The sequence below is a fragment of the Lissotriton vulgaris genome, chromosome 2_1 (assembly GCF_964263255.1).
Source record: "Lissotriton vulgaris chromosome 2_1, aLisVul1.2, whole genome shotgun sequence".
NCBI lineage: Eukaryota > Metazoa > Chordata > Amphibia > Caudata > Salamandridae > Lissotriton > Lissotriton vulgaris.
This window is the reverse complement of record NC_141687.1, coordinates 64,276,480-64,303,308: the sequence shown is the minus strand read 5'-3', so window position 1 is coordinate 64,303,308 and position 26,829 is coordinate 64,276,480. Positions and strand designations below refer to the sequence as shown.

The 26,829-nt window shown below is 44.2% G+C and overlaps 1 protein-coding gene across 2 annotated transcripts in view; it reads right to left on the bottom strand.

Annotated features, from left to right (window-relative positions):
- Positions 1-6,776: 6,776 nt before the first annotated feature.
- LOC147729581 (keratin, type I cytoskeletal 18-like) overlaps positions 6,777-26,829 on the bottom strand; it is a 49,077-nt gene continuing 29,024 nt past the window's right edge. The window contains exons 4-8 of one of the 2 annotated variants that reach the window (XM_086954475.1): positions 18,177-18,338; positions 15,520-15,645; positions 13,171-13,391; positions 11,583-11,611; positions 6,777-7,083 (exon numbers count right to left, since the gene is read on the bottom strand). In XM_086954475.1, the coding sequence (XP_086810601.1) occupies positions 6,986-7,083; positions 11,583-11,611; positions 13,171-13,391; positions 15,520-15,645; positions 18,177-18,338 (636 nt within the window). In that variant the 3' untranslated portion in view covers positions 6,777-6,985. The remainder of the gene's footprint in view (positions 7,084-11,582; positions 11,612-13,170; positions 13,392-15,519; positions 15,646-18,176; positions 18,339-26,829) is intronic. The other variant, XM_086954476.1, reaches the window with a different exon arrangement.

The following is a 26,829-nucleotide window of genomic DNA, read 5'->3' as shown; positions in this document are numbered from 1 at the left end:
AATCGTAAAACCTGTTTCCCTTTATGTGATGTTGAAACATATTTCTTTGGGTCGTGGGGGTTTGTGGGTAAAAGTAACTGAGTGCGACAGTTTGAATCCTGCTTTCTAAGTCTCCCTCCCTCCAACCACTAATGTAGTTTGCCACACGCCTGTCTTTAAAATTTATAATGATGCAGTCGCCTTCTAGGGCCTTGCTTCTCTGACCCACCCAGTCTACCCTTCTGACGTGAAGTATTTGGCCATTTAGGTGTGAGGGAATTGGCCTGTGTCTAGTTATCCAATGGCTAACTTTATTTTTCAATTCACAATAATGTTCCGTATTCCCCTCTCCTAGTGTTGGTACACCTATCATGACCACAGTGTAAGGGTGGGATTCAGGGGGCAAATCAGTGCACATGTTCTCATTTACAGGTCTTGATCTTTTGGGTTGCTCTAGCTGGCTTTTGGTAACAGTGTGTATCGTGCCCTCTGCCGCCCACTCACTCCCGTCGTCCCATTTATATTTTCTACTGCTGCTTCCCTGGACTTTACTTCGGGAAGGGGCAATACATCCCTATTCTCGCCTTGCTTTTTTCAAGACTCCTTGTGACTTTTATCTGAGGGTGTCAAAGTCTGTATTTGCTTAGATGACTTGCATGTAACTGATGCAGCTTCTCGGGTATTTTTTTGTTTAGCGGGTTCAATGGTTTATCGTTAAGTTTTTGTGGAAGCTGTGGTTTGTGGGATTTGATTAATTTTATCATAGTTTTGTTATTTTGCTGTTGTGCTACTTCTAGTTTCTCCAGTTTCTCCCCTAACATGTTTACCCTTTCATGAAATGGGAGCATTAGAGACCTCATTAGGTGTTCCATTTTTTCCAGGAGAGACTTCACACAGATATGGTTATCACTGGCCTGATTTACTAATTCAATAGTGTCTTGCCCTGTGGCTCCCTGGATGTCAGCTGTCTGGTTTTGGGCTATTGATGTGGTGGGTTTAGGTGCCCTATAGGTGATCCTCTGTGTATGGCTCGTACTTCTCCTCTGCCTGTGTCTAGATTTGTGCCATACAACCTTCGATTTTGCCCTAAATTTACTGGCAACCCTCAAGGTTCTTCTAGGTGATAAGCTGCCTGTGAACCCTTTCTCTCTCGAACATTCATCTCGGGGCTCCCTTTATCAGATAGTGTACAGACTTCATTAGGGATGCAAACATCAATACCTTCTTCTCCATCCAACTCATTGATGGAAGTTTGGTCTAATGGGATTGTCTGAGTGCTATCTATATTTGGGAAGCCTGCATATGATTGCATGTGGATAGAGTCCTGGGAGTACACTGTAGTATTAGAAGTGTTAACATTCATGGTCATTTAAGTTGACTGGTTGGATAGGCACATACTTGGGGGTAAGGAAAGACGCCTCTCCGTACTCTCAATCGCATTGACCACAACGCCAATGGTCTTTTAAAGCATTCTGTCAATTGCGGTGAGACTTGGGAGTGGGGTGGTAACTAGCGCCTTTTTCCTTGATGTGGATCTAGTCGACATTGGTGTGTGTTTGGACTTATTCATCTTATAATTCCTTAGCACGGCTATGATATACAGAGCCCCCACTTAAGTAAGGTTATTGTACAGGCACAAGATGTAGACGTGTGCCATAATAGAGAACCAGATACCAGGAGAAAGTAAAGTCAAAAGTCACCTTGATCACAGTTACGGGGAGCAACACGAAGGGGGGATGGCCCAGCCTCCTCGGGCCACAGAGGGATCGCCCTTAGCCCGGGCTTCACCCGGGCTACTCCCACGTGCGTCCCGTGGCGCGGGAGAAGCGCAGTTGTTTTTGGGCGCCTCCGGGCGCTTCCAATCACGTAGGTGGGCGGGACTCAGAGGGGGTTGTGTGGGGGCTGTAGTCCCCCCGCTCAGCGGCCGCGTTTGGTGGGCGGCGGCGGGGGGGACCGGGTGCCCAGATGGTAGCGCTCCAATGCCCAAGCGCACAGCGAGTCTGCAAAAGTCCCCAGCAGGTAGAAGGCGGTGAAAAACACCAACAGGATTCCGGCGTGAAGAAGGGCTCCTTCCTGCACATAAACAATCTTTATTGCATCTCTGTGTGCTGCTTAAGGCAGCACACAGAGAAGTTGCAAAATGGTATTTTCAGAAATGATTGTTTATGTGTCGGAAGGGGGGGACCTTCCTGCACATAAACAATCATAAAGAGGCAGTACACATGGAAACAGCAAAAACTAGGCCAATTAAAGCATTTCTCCTTGTTTCACCTAAGACCAGGAGGTCTTAATTTTGGTGCTGCCTCTTATTTATGCTGCTCTTGTAAATAGTGTCAAAATCAATGGCTGTTGCGGTGGAACGCCCACCACAACACCCATTGCCCTCCCCTTTCAAGCTAAGTGTAGCGGGAAAGGGTGCCTTATTTGCAATGCAGTGTTAAGCTGCCTTAAGTGGCTTAACACTGCCTTGTAAACAAGGTGAAGATCCTATTGCCATCACAACGTCACTAAAAGTGACGCTGTGGTGGCGTTAGGGGCTTATAAACATGCCCTAAATGCACAGACTCAGAGCTGCAGTAAGGATATGGTGTTATAATGCTCTGATACGCTCATGTTTAGAAGAATTGTGGACAGGCACATTGTGATTCAAGATGGAGGTTCAGGAACTTTCAGAAGCAGTATTCTTTCCATCCCTTTACTTTTATTAAGTGATATTTGCAAATACTGAAAGCAGAAAGCGAACACAACAATGGCATACGTAAATGCGGAGCAGTGGGACAGGGCATCGGAGTTTGGGTCTGCACAGTGGGGTACAGTTGAGTTATGACATTTGCTAGGGTTCCATAGACACACTGGGAGAACATGGGGCCAAGTTTGAACATATTAAGTCCATGGTTCAGCTGGAATGCTAGTCAACCATGTGCTCAACCTCGTCCCACAGAAGGTCAAAGGGAGCAATGAAAGAAAAGGATAAAAATAAAGCAGGCCGTGCAAGGAGGGGTGTTGCCGCGAGGCTGAGTCACCAATATCTGAAATACCCTTGTAGGTTGTGTCCTCTCAAGCGGCCCATCTCAGACATTGGTGCAGAGTATGAGGTGCTCAGCAGATGCTTGCAAACATTTATGTCCTATGAGGTTGAATCTTAGGCTACCAGCCTCCACCTCCTGTGCAGCGGTATGGAAGGGATAGAGACGCTGACTCTGAAATGTGGCTCCCAAGTCCTTGACCTGGCTCTGGGGTAGGCAAGCAGAGCTTCAGGAGCGCCTTGGATTGGTTCTCACCAGGAGGTAGCGGGCAGTGCACCAGATCTATACTTTGGATACAGCTCATCAACGAGAGGCCATAGTCCAGCAATGGTCACTGAGCTTCTAAGCAGCTTCAGGTTATATTCACGATGGTGGGCTGTCACCAGAAGCCTTAGTCTTATCAATGTCCAATGCATTGCACATATTCTGTTGTCCAGCTGGTCACACTGGGGACTAGTTTAGCCTCTAAGAGAGAAGTCTTGTTTAGCAGCACCCTCTGCCTAGCTACAGGGCCTCCAGGTGGACCCTTTAGTGGTTTCTCTGTTGGGGAGCTACATGATTCACTTCCGGTTGGTTGTCACAAACATAAGAAGAGCATCCCTGGATAAGATGCAGTACTTACTCTGGAGTGTGCCATGTAAAATGAAGAATGAGGAATGTGCTCCTCAAGATCTGGGTGCTACAGAAAACAGTAACTCTGTAACCAAGCAAGAAAGTGTTTCCACTTATTTATGCACTGGCTTACCTGAATATGAAAAGGGCTCCCCACACTTAGCATGTTTAGCACCCAGGTTGCGGGAATCTAGCGCTAAGCCTGGAAAAAAGTACAATAACAATTTGCTTCCCAAGAGTGTCCTCATAACCAGCTTAGTGTCACTTGAAGACAGAAATCAAGCGCCTGGGGCGAGTGTGCTTTGTCAGAGGTGTGTTTGGAGAATGTGAATGAAAAGAATGAAACAGGAGAGGTTCCCGTTGGCCTGGTTCTAAGATGGCTTCCAGGAGCATGGCACTCTTTGTTTATGTTTCAACTGAAGGGTGACTGGATGGCGCGATGGCTTTGTGGGCTGGCAATGTGACGCTTCGGGAGGAAACGGTGAATATTATTTACATGTGGGACAAACAATCCACCTTTTAATGTCCAGGCACCTGTATGGGAATGAGGGAAAACCTCTGGGGCCTAGGAATCAACATTGATGGCCTTAAACCAATGGTATTTTGTAGCAGATCAGCCAGAAGAGTTTGTAAAGAAAGTCATGCGAGTTTGAAAATATTTTTTGTACCATTAACCTTTACAGCGTGCTGCTTATGAAAGGTGTTTGAATTTGGACATCACAAATCCTTGATACACAATGCCAAGCGAAAGCAAACAGAGGTTGGTTTTGTTGAACTTTCTACTTAACAGCTGTCAGAAAAGGATACACCTAAGAAAGTAGAGGCTGTTTTGTTACTCGATTGGGCCTTTGTCAGGGAAGGGAGCCTTAAAAAAATATTACTGATAAATTAAATGGAAAGCCTGAGGAGAGGGTGCTTTCATCTTCTCGCTATCACACAAAAGCTAATTGACAGCTTGAAAGATTCAATTGTGTCATTTAAGGAGCGGGTGCTTCTTCCCAATTTTGGTTCCATGCAATATAGAAAAGAGTTTGGGAGATGCTTTCGGTGTGTCATTCTGTACCTCATGACTCAATGTCTCATGACTCAACAGGAGCGTCTACTTGTGAATTGTTAAGAGGAAGCAAGGTGAGAAAAGAAGTTGAGGAAGATTCTTTCAACTGTGAATTTATATGCAGATAAAATTAGAATAGATGAAGTGTAACTCAAAAGTAAAGAAAGTAATGCTCTAAGTTTGGGGCATGAAAGATATTTTAGATCCTGTTGAAGTAATCTTAAAGATCTTCTCTTACAAGGAAGGATGACTGTTGTTGGAATGTGACACAAGTGTCTAAACATTGTTTTGAAGGAGTAGACTTAGCTGTTAGTTAACTGACTTTGCTCCACGACGTTCAGATGATCAGGTTTATCTTGAAATGTCAAGTTTATTTACATGGTGAAGGGGGTATTCAGTAAGAGAAGTCAAATGTCAGTGTTGGATTTGGAGCCAATGTCAACATACCATTTCTAGTGTTTCTGCAAGAATACCCTAAGTTGCCACCAGTGTAAACTTTTTGCTCTTCAAAACGAATGCAACCCATCTTTCTTCTGTTAGTCCATTCCCACCACGTAGATCATTTTTCTTAGAAGTCGATTTACTAGGAACTACTGTTCCATCCATTTGTACTTTGTCACTTGTAAATACTTTGGCATTGTCTGATATGGAGTGATTCCACCAGTTCTCTGACTGGATGGTCTGTTTCACCTGATCCAAATGCATCGAAGCACAGTCTGATTTGATTAAATAAAGCGTCTTACATATACACTATGCATAACATTTTTGCTACAATTTTTGTTTTCTAAATATAGGAAGATATGTTTTTTAACATGAAGTTTGCAGGTGAGAGCGCTTTGATGCTTTATGGAACTACTTTGACAAAACAGTAGCAGCTGTCACTGGAAGGAACCATGGCATCGCAGTTTGTGCATAGCACTGGCGATCGACCCACAATGGCACAGAATAGATGCTTTCTCTACTCTCAGGAGTATGTCACCGGAATAATGGGGACTAAATGCAGTTTAAGAAAATTTGTGTCCTAAATGTCATTTATAAAAATATCACCCCTTTGGAGTTGATAATATACATTTTTCACCCAATGGGATAATATTTTTGTGCATGATATTTAGGACACAATATTTATGTCAGATGATGTATCTGTCGATGATATTCTGACATAGAATGCTCCCTGGGTCAGATAAAAGTAAAAACATGCAAAGAGTAGTTTTAAAAGCAAACCCTGGGCTTCCAAAAAACAAGCTTTACATTAGCAACAGAGACCTTGCCATGTAAGTAGACTGTGGTGGATAGATCAACTTAGTTTCTAACTTGTGCCAGTAGTTGCAGGTTGGCGGGCTCTCGCACCCAGTTTTGATACTTATTTTTCATTATCCGAATTTGACACAGGGCAAGAAAGGCAGGCAGAAAAAAGAAAAAAGCTGGAGGAGTGGAAAGATAGTATTAAAGTGTTGATGAGAGAAATGAGGTGTGAACAAGCGACACATAGACAAAAAGTGTAGAGTGGTGGAAGAAAGAAGTTAGAGGTGGAATCAAGACCAGGTACCCTCGGTATTCACCCCGCCAGTGACCGTCGTCTTTAGAAAAAATGTTGTCCTTGAACTTATTTTGTTACTAATCAAGCACTAATTTTTTTGTCATCAAAACTTGACCTAGGCTAGAGAAACGATGGCAGAAAAGTCAAAAAGAAGGACGAGAAAGAAAGGAAGTCCACACCCGGGGAAGAAAGTAGGGAAGAAAAAGCCTGAAGGGATGAGATAAAGGGACAGGAAGTGTAGGGTGGTGGAGAAAGAGATATGAGGTGACACAAGACTAGGCAGCCTTGGTATTCTGTGACATCATCATTCGAGGCCTGGAAGGATGAGATAAAGGGACAGGAAGTGTAGGGTGGTGGAGGAAGAGATGCAAGGTGACTCAAGACTAGGCAGCCATTTGTATTCCATATTCATATTCAGGGACATCATTATTCGTCTACGCTCATGATATACTTCTAGGAAAAGCTTTCGGACCCTATGTTTACTTTTTTACAATTTAAGCACTGGATTACCCAACATGGATCTTTTACAGGAAGTCTGAAATGTTTTCTTCAATGAACACTCAGAAGACATGTTACCAAATTTCATCTTTATTGCGCAACAAAAGCAAAAGTTTAAGCAAAACACAGTGGAGTAAGACAAGTTACAATGCAAAAACAATCTTTTGATGCAACAGGACTAGCCAATAGGGTAATATATAGAATGATGAGTGCTCAACATACGCAGCAGGTCTGGCCATTAGCTCACATCTGTGAGATGCAACGTGGACCGTAGCATCTTCAGTTGATATATTCCTCCGATCTGGTGGACACTACTTGGCCGTTCACAATCTCCTGGACAGTCACCACCTTCTTTCTAATGGTCTTTCTCGTCGGGGCTAGAAAACACGAGAAGGTTTACTAAGACATGGGATGGAGCTTGTGACCTTCCTGTTTGCCAATGGTCTAATGTTCAACCCTCTTTCTACTGGGATTACACTGCCCTTAACCCCGTAGAACTCTTTAGTCTTTCCTCCTACTCCACTGCACAATCCAGGGGGTTCTCAAAAAATCTGCTTTTACAACTTTGTTCCACACAACAGACCCCTGTTAACAAATCCTTATCATGAACCCTCTACAATGGGAGTCAACAGGTCAATGGATGGAGTCTGCTCCAGTGGAGGTTTGCTGAATGTCTTCCATCTTGAATGAAGAGGAATCTCTCGCCCTGTCCTTGCTAGAGCTGCTGACAGATTTTAAACCAGTTGAACATGAGATTCTCTTTTTATTTGGTTCATTCACGAGAAGGATATTCATGTCTCGGCTCAGTGAGCAGGGGAAAATGTGGGTTTAATTAGAGAGTAGAAACGCATATGGGGTCAAGGGGGTCTGTACCAAAAAGACTATGTTGCTAGTTCAAGTGTCCACGTGTCCTTTGATAATAGAACATACATTTCAAACTTGATCTAAAGGAGTGAGAAGACAGCAAATACTAGAGCAATTTTAACAAATCAAATTCTGGTCACAAGAGAATTGTACCCGTGCAAAAAAGTAACTCTTTTTGATCTATTTACAAGATAAAGATCTGTTTCTTAAGATGTTTGCTGGAAAACAGTGAAAAATCAGTTTACTTTATTTAAATCAAGAATAAATATGTTCTAAGTTTTCTGTGCTAATAAATAACCTCCTTTTGTGTTTATTCTTTCTGTAACATGTTCTGGGGCAAAATCGTTTTTCTCCACTCAATCAAGAATCGTTTCTGGGGTTGTAGCTCAATCATTTACTATCGGGCACTACTATCCCAAAGGAGAGGCAATGTACATGTTTTACTTTTTAAAATGGATACTTTTATATATTTCTTTTTAACATTTCCCACTGTCTCCTTTTGTGTTAGTGCACGCCCAGAGCAGAAAACCTCCAGACAGCACAACATCATGACACTACTATGACATGATGAGGACATCAGCTAAGTCATCTATTAGTAGTGCCTTGAAGCCCACAAGACAGGGTGCATAATGCACAAAAGGGAGACCTTACATAATTATAATCATTTCACCATTGTAATAGCAAATATCTAAATTAGTTTTAGACATAGAATTTTAATAATTAATGCTGCAGCTATGCCTTTATTAAAATGTGCTTTCCTCCTTGAAGCCTGGACAGGAATTAATTCAGTTTTGCCAGGCTCTTTTTGAACCACTGACAGTAGTTAACCCCTGGATGAGTTGTGAAATACCTTCCCTGAGAGATAACAATAGGGTTGTCCTGCTGACAGGAGGTTATCTACTGCCAATTATCTTGGAATGTAGGTGGGTGGAGGAGCTGACAGGAACAGCAGAAGGTTTATAAAAAAATATGCAAGAATCTGAACATTTGTAATATTGAGAGTAAAAGACTTCTTAATGAGAGGAAAACCTTTGATAGGGGTCTGTTCCCAGATAAGATGTCTCCACTCTCCTCTGGAGGTGGCCAGGCTTAGGACCACCCAGCATTGGTTTTCTAAGGGCATGCCCTTATTTTAATGAGATAAACCCTGAATGGGAATTTTAAGTCACACAATAAAGGAAATATTATATTCACCAAGCCTGCTGAAAATAAATCTGAAATAATACATTATTTCCCGTTCAAGTATCGTAGACTGCATGTGAGCTGGAAGAACATGACGTTACTACGTCTAGTGAGGGTGGTTAGCAGAACAGTAATCATCGCCACCTATCGATTACTGGTATTTAGGAAAAGGAATGCAGACTTAGCCTTAGGGGTGAGCAGTGTTCACTGCCATTCTGTAGAGCAGTGGTGGAATATCAAATGTTGATGAATGTTCAACATATGTTTGAAATAAAAGAAACAATATATTTGAGTAGAAGAAGAGAGATCTAAAGGCCTCTGCTCGACTGATAGGAAGCATGCACCATGGAAGCAGGGTTTGACACAAAATAGTGTACTAGTCTTCAGAGAGCCTTCTTTGGAAAATAAAATAAAAATAAGACGTGTGGATACTGGCAATAGTATGGAATCATCAACACTATGGAGCAAATAGTTAATTGTTCCTTACCAATGTTCTACATGTTGCATGCTAACATAACTTTCACTAGACCAACAATAAGACATAGCGGTGTGGTTAGGTTTTTAGCTTCTGAAATCACTCGTGTGTAGAAGTAATCAGAGGTAATGTATGCAGTCAGTTGTCTTGAAGGTGAAAGTTCCATACATTCCAGGTACTTTTCTAGTTTTGCAAACAAGGCACACAAGGTGCAACATGCTCACTCTTTCTTGGAAGGTGCCAGCTTTTACTGCCTAGTCAAGTTGATTCACCGTGGACATCAGCCGCACCTTCAAGGAACACATTCCCCCCCCAAAAAAAGACAACCGAGTACCACATCACTCTGCTAAAGAAAGATTCGATTTGATTTGATTTGTGAATTCGTTGAGCGCAAACGAATCATCCCCGAAAGGATCTCTTGGCGCTATACAGGAGAAAGGTCAAGAGGATGTGAGTTTAAAAGAGCCATGTCTTCAACAATTTTTTTTAATTGATTAGTTCCCTGCAGGACCTGAGGTTTTGTGGGACCGTATTCCAGTGATTAGCTGCCAAGTAGGAGAAGGCTCTACCTCCAATACGTACCTTCCGTATTCTCTGGGTACACAGAAGATTGGAGTTACTAGATCTCAGTTGTCGGGCTGGCCGATACCACCTGACTTTATTCCTAAGGTGGGCTGGGCCCTTTCCCTGTAGTGATCTAAAGGCTGCACAGAGCATCTTAAAAATAGCTCTCTTCCTCACTGGGAGCCAGTGTAGCTGGTGCAGCAGTGGGGCTGATAGAGTTCTTGCCGGTTTGTTGAGGGCAGGCCGGGCCGCGGTATTCTGCACTACCTGGAGTCGAGATAAAAGATCTTCCCCTGCTCCTACCAGCAACGAGTTTCCATAGTCCAGCCGACTCACCAGGAGTGACTGGATGAGGTTCTTCCTTGCTGACAAAGGGATCCACTGGAAGACTTTCTTAAGCATTCTCATGGTGCCAAAACAGGCACCTGAGACTGTCTTGACCTGTTCCACCATGGATAGTTTGTTATCTATCTTGATGCCCAAATTCTTCGCAAAGCTCCTGGGTGCGGGGGCATCGCCCAGTTCAGTGGGCCACCATTCTGGGGACCAGATGTCAAATAATCATATTTTTTCTCTGCTGATCGAATGCAGCAGCTAAACTCCTCAGTGAACCTCTACTTCGATTTAGAAATCCATTAACATATGATAATCAATAACCAGTGACATCATTTCTTCAAGAAAGTGCTTTCAGAGCTGCTGTGATTTACAAAAGGGGGTGGTGATGAACAGAGTGTCTGAATTGAGCAGACCACTCTTACCCAGTCCAAAGATCAGGGCTTGATCCATCACCGTATATATTGAAGCACTTGTGCCCTTCCATCTGGATGATGGTAACGCCCTGCTCCATGACCTACCAGACTCCACACTGGCCCTTCCTCAAGGACATCCTATAGGCAGCACCATGCCTTATCCAAAGCATGAAGAAATATGATCACATCACCCTCATCCTGATGGTACCACCCTTGGTGGCCGGCTCAATCTTTAAAACCAGCTACATCATTTACAAAGCCACCGTGACCAGCAAACCTGCTTTTCTCACAGACACACTCACTATTTCTGGTGGTTCTTGGTACAACCTGCAGAAAAGACACCATCAGACTGCAGACTAAAAAGCCTAAAAGTCATAGGCTTTTTCCATCTCTGCACCCAAGATCTAGAACAACATCCCTGTATCCATCAGGACCGCAGCAACGCTGCTCCGATTTACAAAAGAGTTGAAGACACGCCACTTTAAAGAACACTACATCACAGTCCACAAACAAGCTACTTTTCCTATCACTCGTTGATTTTACACTTGTCTTTAACCCTCTAGAGTGCTCTCCTGCCTTTTGGCTAGGTTTGAATGACAGACATACCATATACATACATAGGTACAGAAAAAAATATGTCATTCTAATGTTGAAAAGTTAAAAGGTGTTGACTTTTAGTGTTTAGGACCTACCAGTAATGGTGATGGAGACCTGAAGCATGTGAATCTAAACAACATCCAGTACCAGAGAAAAGAGATCTGTGCTGCTTCCAGCATTGCGAGTCGATTACATACTCACCAGTGGAACAACATAGCAATAACAGTAGCGCTGGCTGATCACCGTCAGTAACATGTGGACGATACACAAGAAGGTAATGGCAGAGCACAGGCGGCGGCCATCTTGGGCCAGAAGAAGAATTAGGTTATGATTGGTTACAGCATAATCACGTGAGTGAAGCACTTTGATCCTACAAGACAGACCATACAGCACACCACGCTAAGCTACAGCCTACACTAGTCTACAAGACCACACTTATACTTACCCGTGTGCACCACAGGCTTTGACTCCTCCCTGAAACACAAAATATGGCAATGCATTTGTGCTTTTTTAACCCCTGCTCCTGTACATCATGTTCCTATGGCTTGGATTGGATTCGGGTACTTAAACTTGCAATGGCTTGGTATCAGCTGAAAGTGCATGAAAGGGATGGGCATGAACACTTATCCTACAAAATTGAGCCTGCTTCATCCATATTTCAAAACTACACACTTGTGTGCACCCTTCTGTTGGGTCAGGGTTGAAGTGTCATGTGATGGTACCTAAGAATGGTGTTGGGTGGCCAGACAGATGGACCTCAATCACTGCGCAACTTGGAGTTTTTTTATTTTCTTATTTTCTATTTTCAAAGGTTTTATATAGCGCGACTGGACCCAAGAGTATCAGAGCGCTTTACAAGGATGGTAAACATAATGAGATAAAATTAACAATTAAGCGAAAAAGAGTTACAGTGTGATAATGCATTCAACAGGGCTAAGGGCACCTGCCATAGGGGAAGCCAAGAGTCATATTCAAAGCCCCGAGCTACCCCGGGGTTATAAATATACATCATACATGCATTGCCCTTCCTGCAGAATCTGTAGTCCACCACTCAACGGGGGCCTTAGCTTCTTAACCCCTTCGATGCGGCCGCGATTCCCCTGGTGTGCTGTAAACAGCAAGAACAGGGGCGGGCCGTGACGAACCCAAGCCGTCATCAGCGCACGAGCACCGTAGTGCATGACAGCTGGGGTTCGTCATGAGCATGGAAGGGGTTAAAGAGAACTGCCAAAGCCACTGTTTACCAATTAAGAGTCCCGTCTGTTGCAGTTTTAAAGATTAGCTTGAGCTAGCCTCTCCCCAGAAGTAGGGGGTCAGAATTGTTTTAAAGGTGCATGCAATTACTAGACCAATATTAAGGGCAGATGACGAGAAAAACCATGTGCTTCAGCTGTTTGAGTAACCCCGCACTCAGAAATGTCTAAGTGGCATATTGGAAACTCAAAACTGTGTTTCAAAGCCAGTGGAACTGCCACATGGTGGGCAGGGTCCTAAATGGGTAATGACACATTAACGTCTGAAAATAGATATAATTAAGGGTAATTCATTTAGGACAAGTTGCCGTGTTAGAGCCGTGTAGAGGCCTCCTTGACTAATCTGTCTAGTCAACACCATGTAAAATGTATTAGATTGTCAAACGTGTCACGTTTAGTATGCGATGCACCCAGCTAAACTCCCACTAAACAGCAACACAATAAAGGCAAACCAAACCACACAACAAAAATATAACAAACAAAGCAAACAAGCATAAAATGCATGCAGAAGCAATCTTAAAAAACTGTGAGCATGCAGGATTGATTTTGGATCAATTAAGAAATCAGGTGAGCAATAGGCAATTGATAGGTGTGTTGTTCGTCAGTACATTCGGCTAACCGGGAGGAGATAGTGTTCAGTATAAGCAAAGGACAGGACAGTGGTCGTGCACTGGCTCCAATGTTAGATTGAGGTTGCTTGCTGGTGGCAGCAGGACAAGTGATAATGGCGGAAGGAGCAAGAAAGCTTGGAAAGGTCTAGGACTCATTGTAGGCTGTTACCTGTCGATAGCCCCTTCCAGAAGTTGCCGGTAGTGATTGATCTCATTCTCCAGCTTGGTTTTCAGGTCGAGCAAGATCTCGTATTCCCGCACCTGGCGCGCAATGTCCGCCCGGCAGGCCCCCAGCTCATCTTGAAGCCGGTGGAGGACCTGGTTGAGCTGAGCCATGTCGCGACCGTACTGGTTCTCGGTGTCCCTCAAGCTGTGCTCCAGGGAATCGACCTAGGGTAGTCGCAGAGGGGTAAGAAACGTAAACCAAATAACAAAGGAAGGGCTATAATATTGTTGAATCCTGGTAATTCTTCATTGCTAATTTTCTAGCGGGTCACTCAATTTGCTTTAGTGGGAGATCTGGCATTACAATGGCCAGCACGTTAAGGGCTCATTTCAATGCTGGTGGGAGGCAGGACAGGTCAGCAGAGCCTTCGGCCTCTGGTCAACCGTCAGGGGGCTAACAGAGCCGCTAATGCTAAGACCCCGCTGAAAGCATTGGTCCTTTTCCGAGCAGGCACCATGTTGATCACTCCATTAGAAAAGTTTGGATTTTCTGTAAACAAGTCTCCAAATCTGGAGTCTGTTTTATAAAAAACTAAAGATCAGCAGTTTATGCTAGCTGAGCCATTGAAACACCAGTCATTCTCCCTACTCTGAATCGAGCGTGTGAATCTCTCCCTCCTGTGTATATGTCACCTGTGGCCCTCAAGTGTCTCTTACCACCTTCTACCTCCTGTGTACATGTCACTTGTGGCCCTCGGGCATCTCTTACCGCCTTCTATCTCCTGTGTACGTCACATCTGGCCCGCGAAAATCTCTTACCGCCTTCTACCTTACGTGTACATGTCACCGGTGGCCCTTGAGCTACTCTTACTGCCTTCTATCTCCTGTGTACATGTCACTAATGTCCCTCAACCATCTTCTACCTCCGGTGTACATGTCGCCTCTGGCCCTCGAGTGTCTCCTACCGCCTTCTACCGCCAGTGTACATGTCGCCTCTGGCCCTCTAGTGTCTCTTACCGCCTTCTACCTTACGTGTACATGTCACCAGTGGCCCTTGAGCTACTCTTACTGCCTTCTATCTCCTGTGTACATGTCACTAATGTCCCTCAACCATCTTCTACCTCCAGTGTACATGTCGCCTCTGGCCCTCTAGTGTCTCTTATCGTCTTCTACCTCCAGTGTACATGTCACCTCTGGCCCTCGAGTGTCTCTTACCGCCTTCTACCTCCAGGGTACATATCGCCTCTGGCCCTCGAGTGTCTCTTACTGCCTTCTACCTCACGTGTACATGTCGCCTCTGGCCCTCGAGTGTCTCTTGCCATCTTCTACCTCACATGTACATGTCACCTCTGGCCCTCGAGTGTCTCTTACCGCCTTCTACCTCACGTGTACATGTCACTAATGTCCCTCGAGCATCTCTTACTGACTTCTACCTCCTGTGTACGTCGCCTCTGGCCCTCGAGTGTCTCTTAACGTCTTCTACCTCCTGTGTACATGTCGCCTCTGGCCCTCGAGTGTCTCTTACCGTCTTCTACCTCCTGTGTACATGTCGCCTCTGGCCCTCTAGTGTCTCTTACCGTCTTCTACCTCCAGTGTACATGTCGCCACTGGCCCTCGAGTGTCTCTTACCGCCTTCTACCTCACGTGTACATGTCGCCTCTGGCCCTCGAGTGTCTCTTACCATCTTCTACCTCACATGCACATGTCACCTCTGGCCCTCGAGTGTCTCTTACCGCCTTCTACCTCACGTGTACATGTCACTAATGTCCCTCGAGCATCTCTTACTGTCTTCTACCTCCTGTGTACGTCGCCTCTGGCCCTCGAGTGTCTCTTACCGTCTTCTACCTCCTGTGTACATGTCGCCTCTGGCCCTCGAGTGTCTCTTACCGTCTTCTACCTCCTGTGTACATGTTGCCTCTGGCCCTCTAGTGTCTCTTACCGTCTTCTACCTCCAGTGTACATGTCGCCACTGGCCCTCGAGTGTTTCTTACCGCCTTCTACCTCACGTGTACATGTCGCCTCTGGCCCTCGAGTGTCTCTTACCATCTTCTACCTCACATGTACATGTCACCTCTGGCCCTCGAGTGTTTCTTACCGCCTTCTACCTCACGTGTACATGTCACTAATGTCCCTCGAGCATCTCTTACTGTCTTCTACCTCCTGTGTACGTCGCCTCTGGCCCTCGAGTGTCTCTTACCGTCTTCTACCTCCTGTGTACATGTCGCCTCTGGCCCTCGAGTGTCTCTTACCGTCTTCTACCTCCTGTGTACATGTCGCCTCTGGCCCTCGAGTGTCTCTTACCGTCTTCTACCTCCTGTGTACATGTCACCTCTGGCCCTCGAGTGTCTCTTACCGTCTTCTGGAGGGTCTGGCGATCCACCTGCAGACCCTGAAGCTGCCGGCGGAGTTCGGTCACCTCGCTCTTGGCCTGCTCTATCGCCTGCGTGTTCCTGTTCACGTCCTGCGACATGCTGTCGAACTGAGAAGAACAAGAAAACATCTTATTTTACTTCATTTCATTTTTTACTTCATTTTTGTTTGTCAACAGAGCCTAAAGCTCACATCCTTTAGGATGATATAAAACGCCACACACTGTGATCTAGTAGAATGTCAGTGCAAGAGACCACACAGCAATGCCCTGAGGGGAGCAGTGTAAAGTTCACAAAGTAAAGAGCTTCAGTCTGTTGTCAGTTTTCAGCCAAATAGTAAGATAAAGTTCTTAAAGTTCTTGGGGTATACTGATAAGTGTCTGAATACCATATGCCCCCACCTTGCTTGGATGAACATCCTCTCCGGTGTGTACAGAGATCTGGGGGTCTTGGCAGGACCCCCATCAGTGAGGTTCATGTCTCTGAGACTCATGTATGATCCAGGGCCCAGTCCCGCCCCTGCTGGGCACAGTTCATACAAGCCTGTGTGCTCCTAGGAGTCTGGAGGGGGCTGGCTGAGCACTGACAGAGGGGGGAATGTCTTACTCTCTCCAGGATAAGAGCAACTAAGGACCTAATTTAGGGGCATATTATCAAGGATGGCGTTAAAAATTATCGCCAGTTTAGCGGCAGAACGCTAAAGCGGCGATACTGGGCTTGATAATATGCCCTTGAGAATTCCAATAGAAGTCCATGTTCTGGTGTGAACATGGGCTTCTATTGGAATTCTCCAGGGCATATTATCAAGCCCATTATCGCCGCTTTAGTTGCAGTTTTCTGCCGCTAAACCGGTGATAATGTTATCGCCGCTCTTGATAATATGCGGCTTAGTCTTTGGGAGAATGGCCATCAAACAGCTGTGGTGTACGAGGCACTTCCTCAAACAGCCCAGATGCGGTGGCCAACGTATTTAAAGCCTACGTCGCTTTCACTGAGGGAAAACAACTGCCCTGGGGCGTAGCTTATATCTGGGCAGAAGGTGCAGTTGCACCGGGCCCCGAGGGCTGAGCTGCCCAGTGAACCCTTGTTATTGTACTATTTCACAGTTCAAACAAGGGCCAGCGACCACATATCCTTCCATGCACTAGTGCCCATGACACAGTGGCAATGCTCTGAAACTGTGACTGCATCTAGGTTATGGACATGGCCTGCTGCAGTGGCAATCTGTCAGCACTTAATTGTTTTCAGAAGTAAAAAAACAAAGTGGGATTTTTCTTCAGCAAATATCAAACTTAATATGGAGGATCTTTCAACAGCTTCCCACAGAAAGGGTTTTTAGAGACATCATTCACCACTAAATGAGACAAGACAGCCACGCTTCCTGTCTGCTAACCAATTGGTTCAAACACAATTGTCTAACCATCTACTCGAGTAGCTCGGGAGCCATTATTAGCTCCCCACCTACCGGAAGTAGATCATTTTTGTACTCACTGCCTTCTAAATTAAAAGCTTAGTTTGGTTGCATTAATATATGTATCTCAAAATTGAAAAGCATGCATTTGAGACACAAATGTGTGTATTTTCAGAGTTCAAGAGAAAAAAGATTTCCAAAATATATTTAAACCTGATTTGAGTGAAAAATCATGCAAAATGAGTAGCATTATTACCTTTGTGCCAGTGGAATTTCAGCTATGACTGAGTATTACCCATGTAGAGGCATTTCAAACTGGAAAAGCCTATTTACATTACTGCCATGAACCTGCTTGATGCACCGAGGTCATCTTGTATAGAGTGAGCACTAATGTAATCTCATCTGATGTAGACACTATTAGAACACTGATATTATCAGTAGCATGAGACCTCTTTCGTTGATCAAAAGTTGCTCTTACTACAGAAAAGGTTGGAGACCTTTGAGCTAACAAAACCCCGATCACACTGGTAGATGCCCTAAGACCTGGACCGTTTTATTTTATTTTGATCTTGATTATAATGTACCAGTATTGCTGACATGTCATCGCCTATTAAAGATGTTTTACACTTCCTGGAGGAGGCTCATCAGAAGCAGCTACCTCAATGGGCCAACACTATCGTTGGCACTATTTTAAAATAAAGTTGTGTTTAAATGACATAAAAAGCTGCAAAAAAACTGTGTTGTATAATACTGTACCAAGAAACTCATATAGATGGTGGCAAGAAGTTACCAGCCATCCATAATTTTAGATTCCTGACTGGCTGTTGGGTATTTCTGCATCTGCAGTTCATCGACCTGTGTGACAGATACATAGTATGCATGGCTGAATGGCAGGTCAGTGCCAGATTTTTTTTGTCTGGTCAATTCTCATTTTTAGTTCGAGTTATCCAGACCTGCTGTATATACTTTGTATATATTTCTTTATGGGATTACAGCCCGTCCACTACTTTTCATTTGTTTGTTTCAGTATCCTTTAAAAATCCTTGCTTCTTAGTGGTCAATCTCCCTCTTTGTCCCTCCTTTTTGTCTTTTGTTTCCTCCCAGAGCAGAGACCAAGTACTGTATCTTTATGCTTTGGGTATTGATCTGTTCTTTTGGGGATTTTTAAAAAATATATTTTCCCCAACCACCCTCAAAAATGTACAAGACACAAATGTGCGCTCTCCTCACCTTGTCTTTGTAAATGTTCTCTGCCTTGGCCTTGTTCTCCTCGGCCAGCTTCTCATATTGTATGCGGACCTCCGCAATGGCCGTGTTCAGGTCTGCTTTCTTGGGAGCATCCACCACGGTTACGTTGCTCTTTGAGATCAATTCCATGAGGGCCTCCACTTCCTGCAGAAAGGGATGGGAGAAAATAGCAACAGCATATATGTCAATAGTATGAGATAAGTTCTGAGCCACAAACATCTACTGGTGCACAAGTGGACCCTTGTATGCTCAAGCATCCAGTTACGCTCATCCCCCAACTCTGGAATAAATAACCTAAGAAGGGAATCAAATGTCCATTTAAGCTCATCTACAAACACTACAAATAAGTATCTCCTGAACAACACAACCCTCCGGTTGTTTACGTGCACCTCCTCTGCCATGAGTAATCACAGAACTGCTCAAACGTCCAGTTGTGCTCATCTACCAACTCAGCAATGAGTATCCTCTGAACAACTAAGTGCCCGATGTGCTCATACGCCAACTCTGCAATACATCTTCAGACCAACTCAAATTTCCCCTTCCGTTCATCTGCCAACTCTGAAATTAGTAATCTGTGAATGGCTTATAGGTCCATTTGCGCTCTGCTACCACTTCAGAAATGAGCACCAGTGGGCTAATGGACTATAGGAGATTTCTAGTCAGACTATTAACTCTCAAATGTTGTGGGGCTGGGATAGAGGAATTCTCACATCAGGAAATACAAAATATGAAAACCCACAGCTATAACCAAGCAGAGTCATCAACCTGTGAAGGTATAGCCTTCATTTAAATATATAATACACACGTAACTCAGCGCACTCCTGGGTATCTTCACCCGGGTATGGTCATCTTGCTATCTTAATATCAATACTGTATGTGTTTCATATTGTGCGAACATGCCACCTTTCACCACTTGGTAGTGCCACGCATTCAGTCGAGAGGCGGTTGTAGATGTATATTTGGTGAATGCACACATAATGTGCGAAAGAACTTCTTTGGGTCAAAAAACAGTGATCAATAATACGTTTGATGACAGGATTTTCAATTTTGAGGACTGAAGATTGTAAGTTGTGCAAGTTTAGCTCATGATATTTTGAGAATGGTTGACAAATCTGTTCCTGTGGTCTTGTCCAATGGCAGCCTCTACCACATGTGGTTGCAGACTTGCTATTTTACGTTTACGTTATGGGCCTTTTTTCAGGTCTACCCTTAGAGGTTGAAATGGCTTCTCTGATCCATAATTTCTGAAAGACAGTGAGGTGAGAGGAAAGCTGTCAAATAGTTTTGCACTCCCCAGGAAGCAGGGGCATTGAATAGCTTTGATGTTGGGAATTAGGGCAGACTGCCAGTGCTAATGGTCTTTGATATAGAAAAGTATTTTGACGCAGTGGACCAGGGGATCTACTGGACCACCTGAGCCAGCTTCGGGGAAATGTTTTTGATCTGCACAACATCATTCGGGAGTGGAGAGGCCCATGGTTCAAATATAGAATCTGTCTTTCTTTTCATTTTCCTTTATTGGGTGGGGATCAGCAAGAATCAGCTCTCTGTCCAGCCCTTCTCATTCCTTTCTTCATCCCACCGTCTGCCTCAGAGTGCACAGGAGAGAGGAACCAGGGGTGTCTTGCCGAAGGTTGGAAGGAAAAGTTTGAATAAGGTCAGCTGGAGTCTCCATCTATGTAGCCCTTCCAGCAGGTTTCTCAGTGTACGTACTGGTGTAATTGATAAAGAGTTTAGGGAGATAAGATCCCCCATGCTACTCCGCTGCAGTGTAGCCCATTGCTTTCACTGAATAAATCACAAGTAACATAGCCACACTCCACAGACATCTGAAGGCTTTAAACTGGCTTCCTCTTGAAGGCAGAACCCAGCTCAAGCTGGCCTGCATCACTCGCAAAGCCTTGTACATGAACACCCCAAACTATCTCACCCAGAAATGATGATATCTTGGAGAACCAGAAACTCCCGGTCCACCAGACCGTGTGCTCCAGCCACCCCGCTTCCGCAATGTAAAAACATATAACCAAGCGTTCTCTGGGACCGCACCAAGAATCTGGAACTCGCTGCCTCCCACCATCAGAATAATTCCTACTTTGTCGGGCTTCAAAAAGGAAGAGAAAATCTTCCTAATGAGCAAATTCTTCCAAGAGCTCTCCTTTATTGCGCATTCCGCCTTTTCATGGCCTATGTTTCTGTGCATAATCTCCTGTATTACTTGGCCCTCTCCATGTATCAATTGTCCAATGTCGCTTGCTGATGTTGGTACTGTACTGTTTATTGTATATAGCTCTGAATTTTGTCCTACTGTAGTCAATTTCCTAACCCCATCCTTGTATTTTGCCTATGCCTATACTGTACGCAGCGTGTTTATCCCTGGAAACCGCTCTAATACCCTAACACAGAGGTCTTCAAACTTTTTGATGCCGAGACCCCCTTGTAAAACCTTTTTAGGCTTAAGGACCCCCTTCCAACAAAAGTTTCTAGAGACTGGTACTCCTCATCATCAACAACTATCGACAACCATAAATGCGACAGTTAGACCTCATCAAATCCATCCATCCATCATTCATCCATCCACCCTTTCATCCATCCATCCATCCTTCATCCATCCACCCTTTCATCCTTCCATCCATACATGCATCCTTCATCCAGCCACCCTTTCATCCTTACATCCACCCTTTACCCATTCACCCTTCCATCCATCCATCATTCATCCACCCACCTTTTCACACATCCATCCATCATTCATCCATGCAACCTTTTATCCATCCATACATCCATCCTTCATCCATCTACCATTTCATCCTTCCTTCCATCCATCCATCCTTCATCTATCGACCCTTTCATCCATCCATTCACCCATCATTCATCCACCCACTTTTTCCACACATCCATCCATCCATCATTCATCCATGCAACCTTTTATCCATCCATACATCCATCCTTAACCCATCTACCATTTCATCCTTCCTTCCATCCATCCATCCTTCCTTTCACCCATCCATCCACCCTTCATCCATCCACCCTTTCATCCATCCATCCACTCATCATTCATCCACCCACTTTTCCACATATCCATCCATCCTTCATCCATCCACCCTTTCATCCATACATTCATGCTTCATCCATCCACCCTTTCATCCATCCATTCACCCATCATTCATCCACCCACCTTTTCACACATCCATCCATCATGATCCATGCAACCTTTTATCCATCCATACATCCATCCTTAACCCATCTACCATTTCATCCTTCCTTCCATCCATCCATCCATCCACCCTTTCATCCATCCATCCACCCTTCATCCATCCACCCTTTCATCCATCCATCCACTCATCATTCATCCACCCACTTTTCCACATATCCATCCATCCTTCATCCATCCACCCTTTCATCCATACATTCATGCTTCATCCATCCACCCTTTCATCCATCCATTCACCCATCATTCATCCACCCACCTTTTCACACATCCATCCATCATGATCCATGCAACCTTTTATCCATCCATACATCCATCCTTAACCCATCTACCATTTCATCCTTCCTTCCATCCATCCATCCATCCACCCTTTCATCCATCCATCCACCCTTCATCCATCCACCCTTTCATCCATCCATCCACTCATCATTCATCCACCCACTTTTCCACATATCCATCCATCCTTCATCCATCCACCCTTTCATCCATACATTCATGCTTCATCCATCCACCCTTTCATCCATCCATTCACCCATCATTCATCCACCCACCTTTTCACACATCCATCCATCATGATCCATGCAACCTTTTATCCATCCATACATCCATCCTTCATCCATCGACCCTTTCATCCATTCATCCACCCACCTTTTCTGTGCCTCTCTCATGGGGGGGGGGGGGGGGGGGTCAGTATCTCTATGCGTCTTCTTCCTTCTTCTTTCCTGCTCATGGGAGGGCATCTCTTTGCCTCCATGCTGGGGGTGGGGGGGGGGGGGTGGAGGGGGCAGCTTGGCTGTAGCAACATCTCACCTGAACAACAGACTCTCAGGCACATTTCTCCCGCACAGGCGCCAGGTATGAGGGTTCGTGTTTTGTGCTTTACAGGCGGGACCCACAGCTCCAGGCGGGCAACGTCCATTGAACTCAAAGGGCTACAGCCTCCTCCCCCCCCCCCCAGCCACCCTCCCCTGCCCCCCCCATCCCTTCCCCTCCTCGTGTATGTGAGCCGGGCTTAAACACCTTCAGGGACACACACAAAGCCGCACCCCAGTACTTCACAGGTCTTTAAAAGACCTTTTACTTGTTAATAAGGCTTTGTTGTTTTTCACCCCTCGGTGTGAATTAGGCCTCCGCCGTGAATCAGCCCGACGCCACTAAGGCAAACTGACAATCTGCGACCCCCTTCCCAGGACTCCACGACCCCCCTGGGGGTCGCGCCCCACAGATTGAAGACCCCTGCCCTAACAGGTCATGTTCGCGCTATATAAAACCTCAAATAAAAAAATATTTACATTGTGAGGAACTGGCTGTGTTCTGCTTTGCGTCACAACCTCCTATGTGTTAGTCTGAATTTGAGGAACTATTTGTGCCAGGATATCAATCGTGTGAAACACACCCGAAGGCCACGGGAAGTGAACCATTTACATAATTTCATAAACAAGTGGTACCCCTGCACAATACGATGGTGGAGTGACTGAGGATTCAAGACTGGCAGATTGAAGAGAACCTAGATGATAGGTAGTGGGTGGAAAGGATATGTACATAATGTCTCTGTACATGCATCAAGATCATTATGGTTTGAATTCTTATGTGATGTTATGGAGTCATCAGGTTATTTTTGTAACTGCAGAAACTGGGTGAAAAGGGTTGGGGTACCTTGCTGTCTTTCATGTAGCACTTTCACCACAGCACTTTAAATAGAACATTTGTTAATTCTTCATATTTAACGGAGACATGCCAATTGCCAGGTGCTGATTGACTACGTATCTGACTGTGATTTGGGAAGGCAGAGAAGGGAGGCTTGCAAAGTGTGTGTGTAGTGGAGAGGGTTCTATGAAGTATGAAGCCTAACAATGTAAATGTGAATGGAGCGAATGTATGACGTTACAACGCATACATTCACAACGCATACCATCACGCAACTTTTACAACGCAACATCCATTACAGCGCATGCTTTTACAACGCATGCCATTACATCCTAGATGCTACTACAACGCATACCATTACAATGTAAGTATAGGTAAGTATTTAATTTTATTAATATTCATTTATTTTTAATACAATTGTTTTAATCAATTTTAATTAATTATTAATTTTATTTAAACTATTTTTTTTTCTATTCTAACTCCTGGGGGGTGTAATATTAGGGTAAGTGTTGGTTAGTGTAGGGTTTTAAATTACTATTCTAACTCCAGGGGTGTGTAATAGTAGGGTAAGTGATGGATAGTGTAGGGGTTACAATTACTATTCTAACTCCTGGGGGGTGTAATAGTAGGGTAAGTGATGGATAGTGTAGGGGTTACAATTACTATTCTAACTCCAGGGTGGTGTAATAGTAGGGTAAGTGTTGGATAGTGTAGGGGTAAAAATTAGTGTTCTAACTCCAGGGGGTGTAATAGTAGGGTAAGTGATGGATAGTGTAGGGGTTACAATTACTATTCTAACTCCAGGGGGGTGTAATAGTAGGGTAAGTGATGGATAGTGTAGGGGTTACAATTACTATTCTAACTCCAGGGTGGTGTAATAGTAGGGTAAGTGTTGGATAGTGTAGGGGTAAAAATTAGTGTTCTAACTCCAGGGGGTGTAATAGTAGGGTAAGTGATGGATAGTGTAGGGGTTACAATTACTATTCTAACTCCTGGGGGGTGTAATAGTAGGGTAAGTGTTGGATAGTGTAGGGGTAAAATTACTATTCTAACTCCAGGGGGGTAAGTGTTGGATAGTGTAGGGGTTAAAATTACTATTCTGACTCCACGGGGTGTAATAGTAGGGTAAGTGTTGGATAGTGTAAGGGTTAAAATAACTAAATTAAATTAATTTATATTAAAATTAAATTTTTTTAAATATAAATTATTAAAATAATTAATTTAATTAAGTAAAGTTAAATTAAATTAATATTAATTATTTAAAATACTTACCCATCCTTACGTTGTAATGGCATGCGTTGTAATAGCATCTGGGATGTAATGCCATGAGTTGTAATGGATGTTGCGTTGGGTTTCCATACATATTCATCATTATTACCATCGGGTTGAAAAACCCTCCTATGACTCACAGGGAATTAGGGAGTTTCTCCATTAGGCTCTATATGTTCATCCATCTCACATTCATTCATCTCTCTTACTATATATCTGGGTTCATTCATTTCGTTAAAGTTCGCAGGTAGGGTACCCCTCTATATAGGAAGTTAAGGGGAAGCACATTCTTTCTTGTTTTTTTTTGTTTTTTCCTTAGACGGAGATTCTGATCCATTAACATAATAATGATGAATATGTATGGAAACCCACATGGACCAGTATGCTCAATGCCTTTTCAAATCATGCTGATTTTAAAAGCACATTAATAGAAAATAATTATTACACTAAGATGAACTGCTTGGTATATCGTTTTGTTACCCTATTAAATGCATATATTTACAACCAAAAAAACTTTTTCTCTATCACAGTGTTGTTCCCCCTTTCCACGGTACCTCCTGGCCCTGATGAAGGTGTGGCCTGACCTGGCCACTACACCGAAATGCGCGTAGGCGTCTATGGTGTTGAAGATAGTGATCCTTTGTCATCTGTTGGATCGGCCTTTTCTCCATCTGATCTAGCCCCTCTGTATTTAAAGTGTATTTCCACCTGACCTTCTATTCAGGCATTTGTGTACCAGGATTTGGTTTTTAACTAGAGCAATGAAGTATGAATGATGTTGTATGACTGTGTCTTGATTGAGGACGGATGAGGTATGTGTGTGTATGTGTGGGACTTCACAGTGAATTAGGAATTATTTATGAATTGCTATTTTGTATGATTAACTTGTCTATTTACTAAAGATTGAATTAACTGCACTATTGTGTCAACTAAATGATAAAAATGAAAAAATAAAGAGAAAAATGGACTCTATACAAATGTTGTAATTGTCTAACTCGGCATTGCTCTCTGGTCCATAAAGGTATTTAAGTATTTGGGACCCTAGTACAGGGCCCTTCTATCCACGGCAGGGTCCTTTCTTTCTTACATTAAATATGGACAGCGCCAAAACTAAGACCAAATACACTTGTCTTACTCTGGCGAAATGAGGAGAAATGCTATATTTTTCCTCGTTTTTGCTGTTTCTATGTGTGCTGCACACACAGAAACAGCAAAACGCCATTGATTGTTTATTTGCAGGAAGGTGTCCCTCCCTGCACATAATCAATCTTTTTTTTAAATGACCCGTTGCAACTTCTATGTGTGCTGCACTTTGCAGCAACCATAGAAGATACAGATCGCCATTACTGATTCGTTATCTGCAGGAAGGCACACCTTCCTGCACATAAACAACGCAGGCAGCTGCAATTAGCGCCAGCGCAGGGTGACATGCAGGGCTACACCGTACTCTTGTAAACATGGTGCAGCCGTGCATTTCTGAAGTGGCAGAGCGCACCGTTAAGCCAACAAGGCTAACGGCGTGCACCGTCACTTCATTTGTTGAAGTTAAGGGTTTTGTAAAGTGCTCGTTCACCATGCGGTTTCTTGGCGCTTTGTGAATGTACCCTATGCGTACAGCCGCTATTAGGGCAGAGGGCTAATGAGCAGCTGGTTGCTGAACAGGAATGCCCTACCAGCTTTCTGAAATCACCTTTGGATATCCAGTCTGCAAGATGACTACACTGCCCACACAGCTAACACTCTAGCACCCATTTTGACAAAATAAATACACTGCTTGTATCTTCTGTAAATAATACATATCACACATAATGTACACATGTTCCATGATCTTGCAGCATAAAATCTAAGTATATATAAAAGAAAAGTTAAAAACATGGAGTTGGTCATAATTCTCATCAAACTTTAGATGCCAAAATTAAATCATTCATCTCTCTAGGCAAATTCACACTTTGATACATCTGGGGGAAGATGCTTCATTGCTGATTCATACAATACAAAGGTCGGCTTCTGCTACCACAATAAAAAATAAATAAATGAAGGCCTACAGTACAGCACTCAAATTCAGCAGCAAGCTGGATCTAAAATACAGTCAAGTACCGCATCAGGGCTCGAGTCGGGGTACCACGCGAGTGGACGGCGCTCCCCCACTTATTTTACCGGGGGGACACCATCCCCCCTGCCAAACAGCTGGACTTCACTCTTTGGCCTCTCTGGGACGAGGAGCTCTGCACCTTTCATGATGTCACTTCCTGTCGTGACATCACTTCCGGTGACAACGTCCCCCCCACTTCTTTTTTTTACGACTTTTGCCCTGCACCGCATGGAACTAGGCCCTGCCACTGGCTCCAGGTTAAGAGTGAGGACTGGTGGAGGTGCTAAGACCCCTAAATTTACTGAGCTCCTCACATAGCAGCTGGACTTCCCAGCACCTCCCACGTGATGTGGTTGAACTTCCGCGTACAACGTCCACCGTCAGCGGCCAGAAGATGCGATCCACAGAACATTATGTGACCA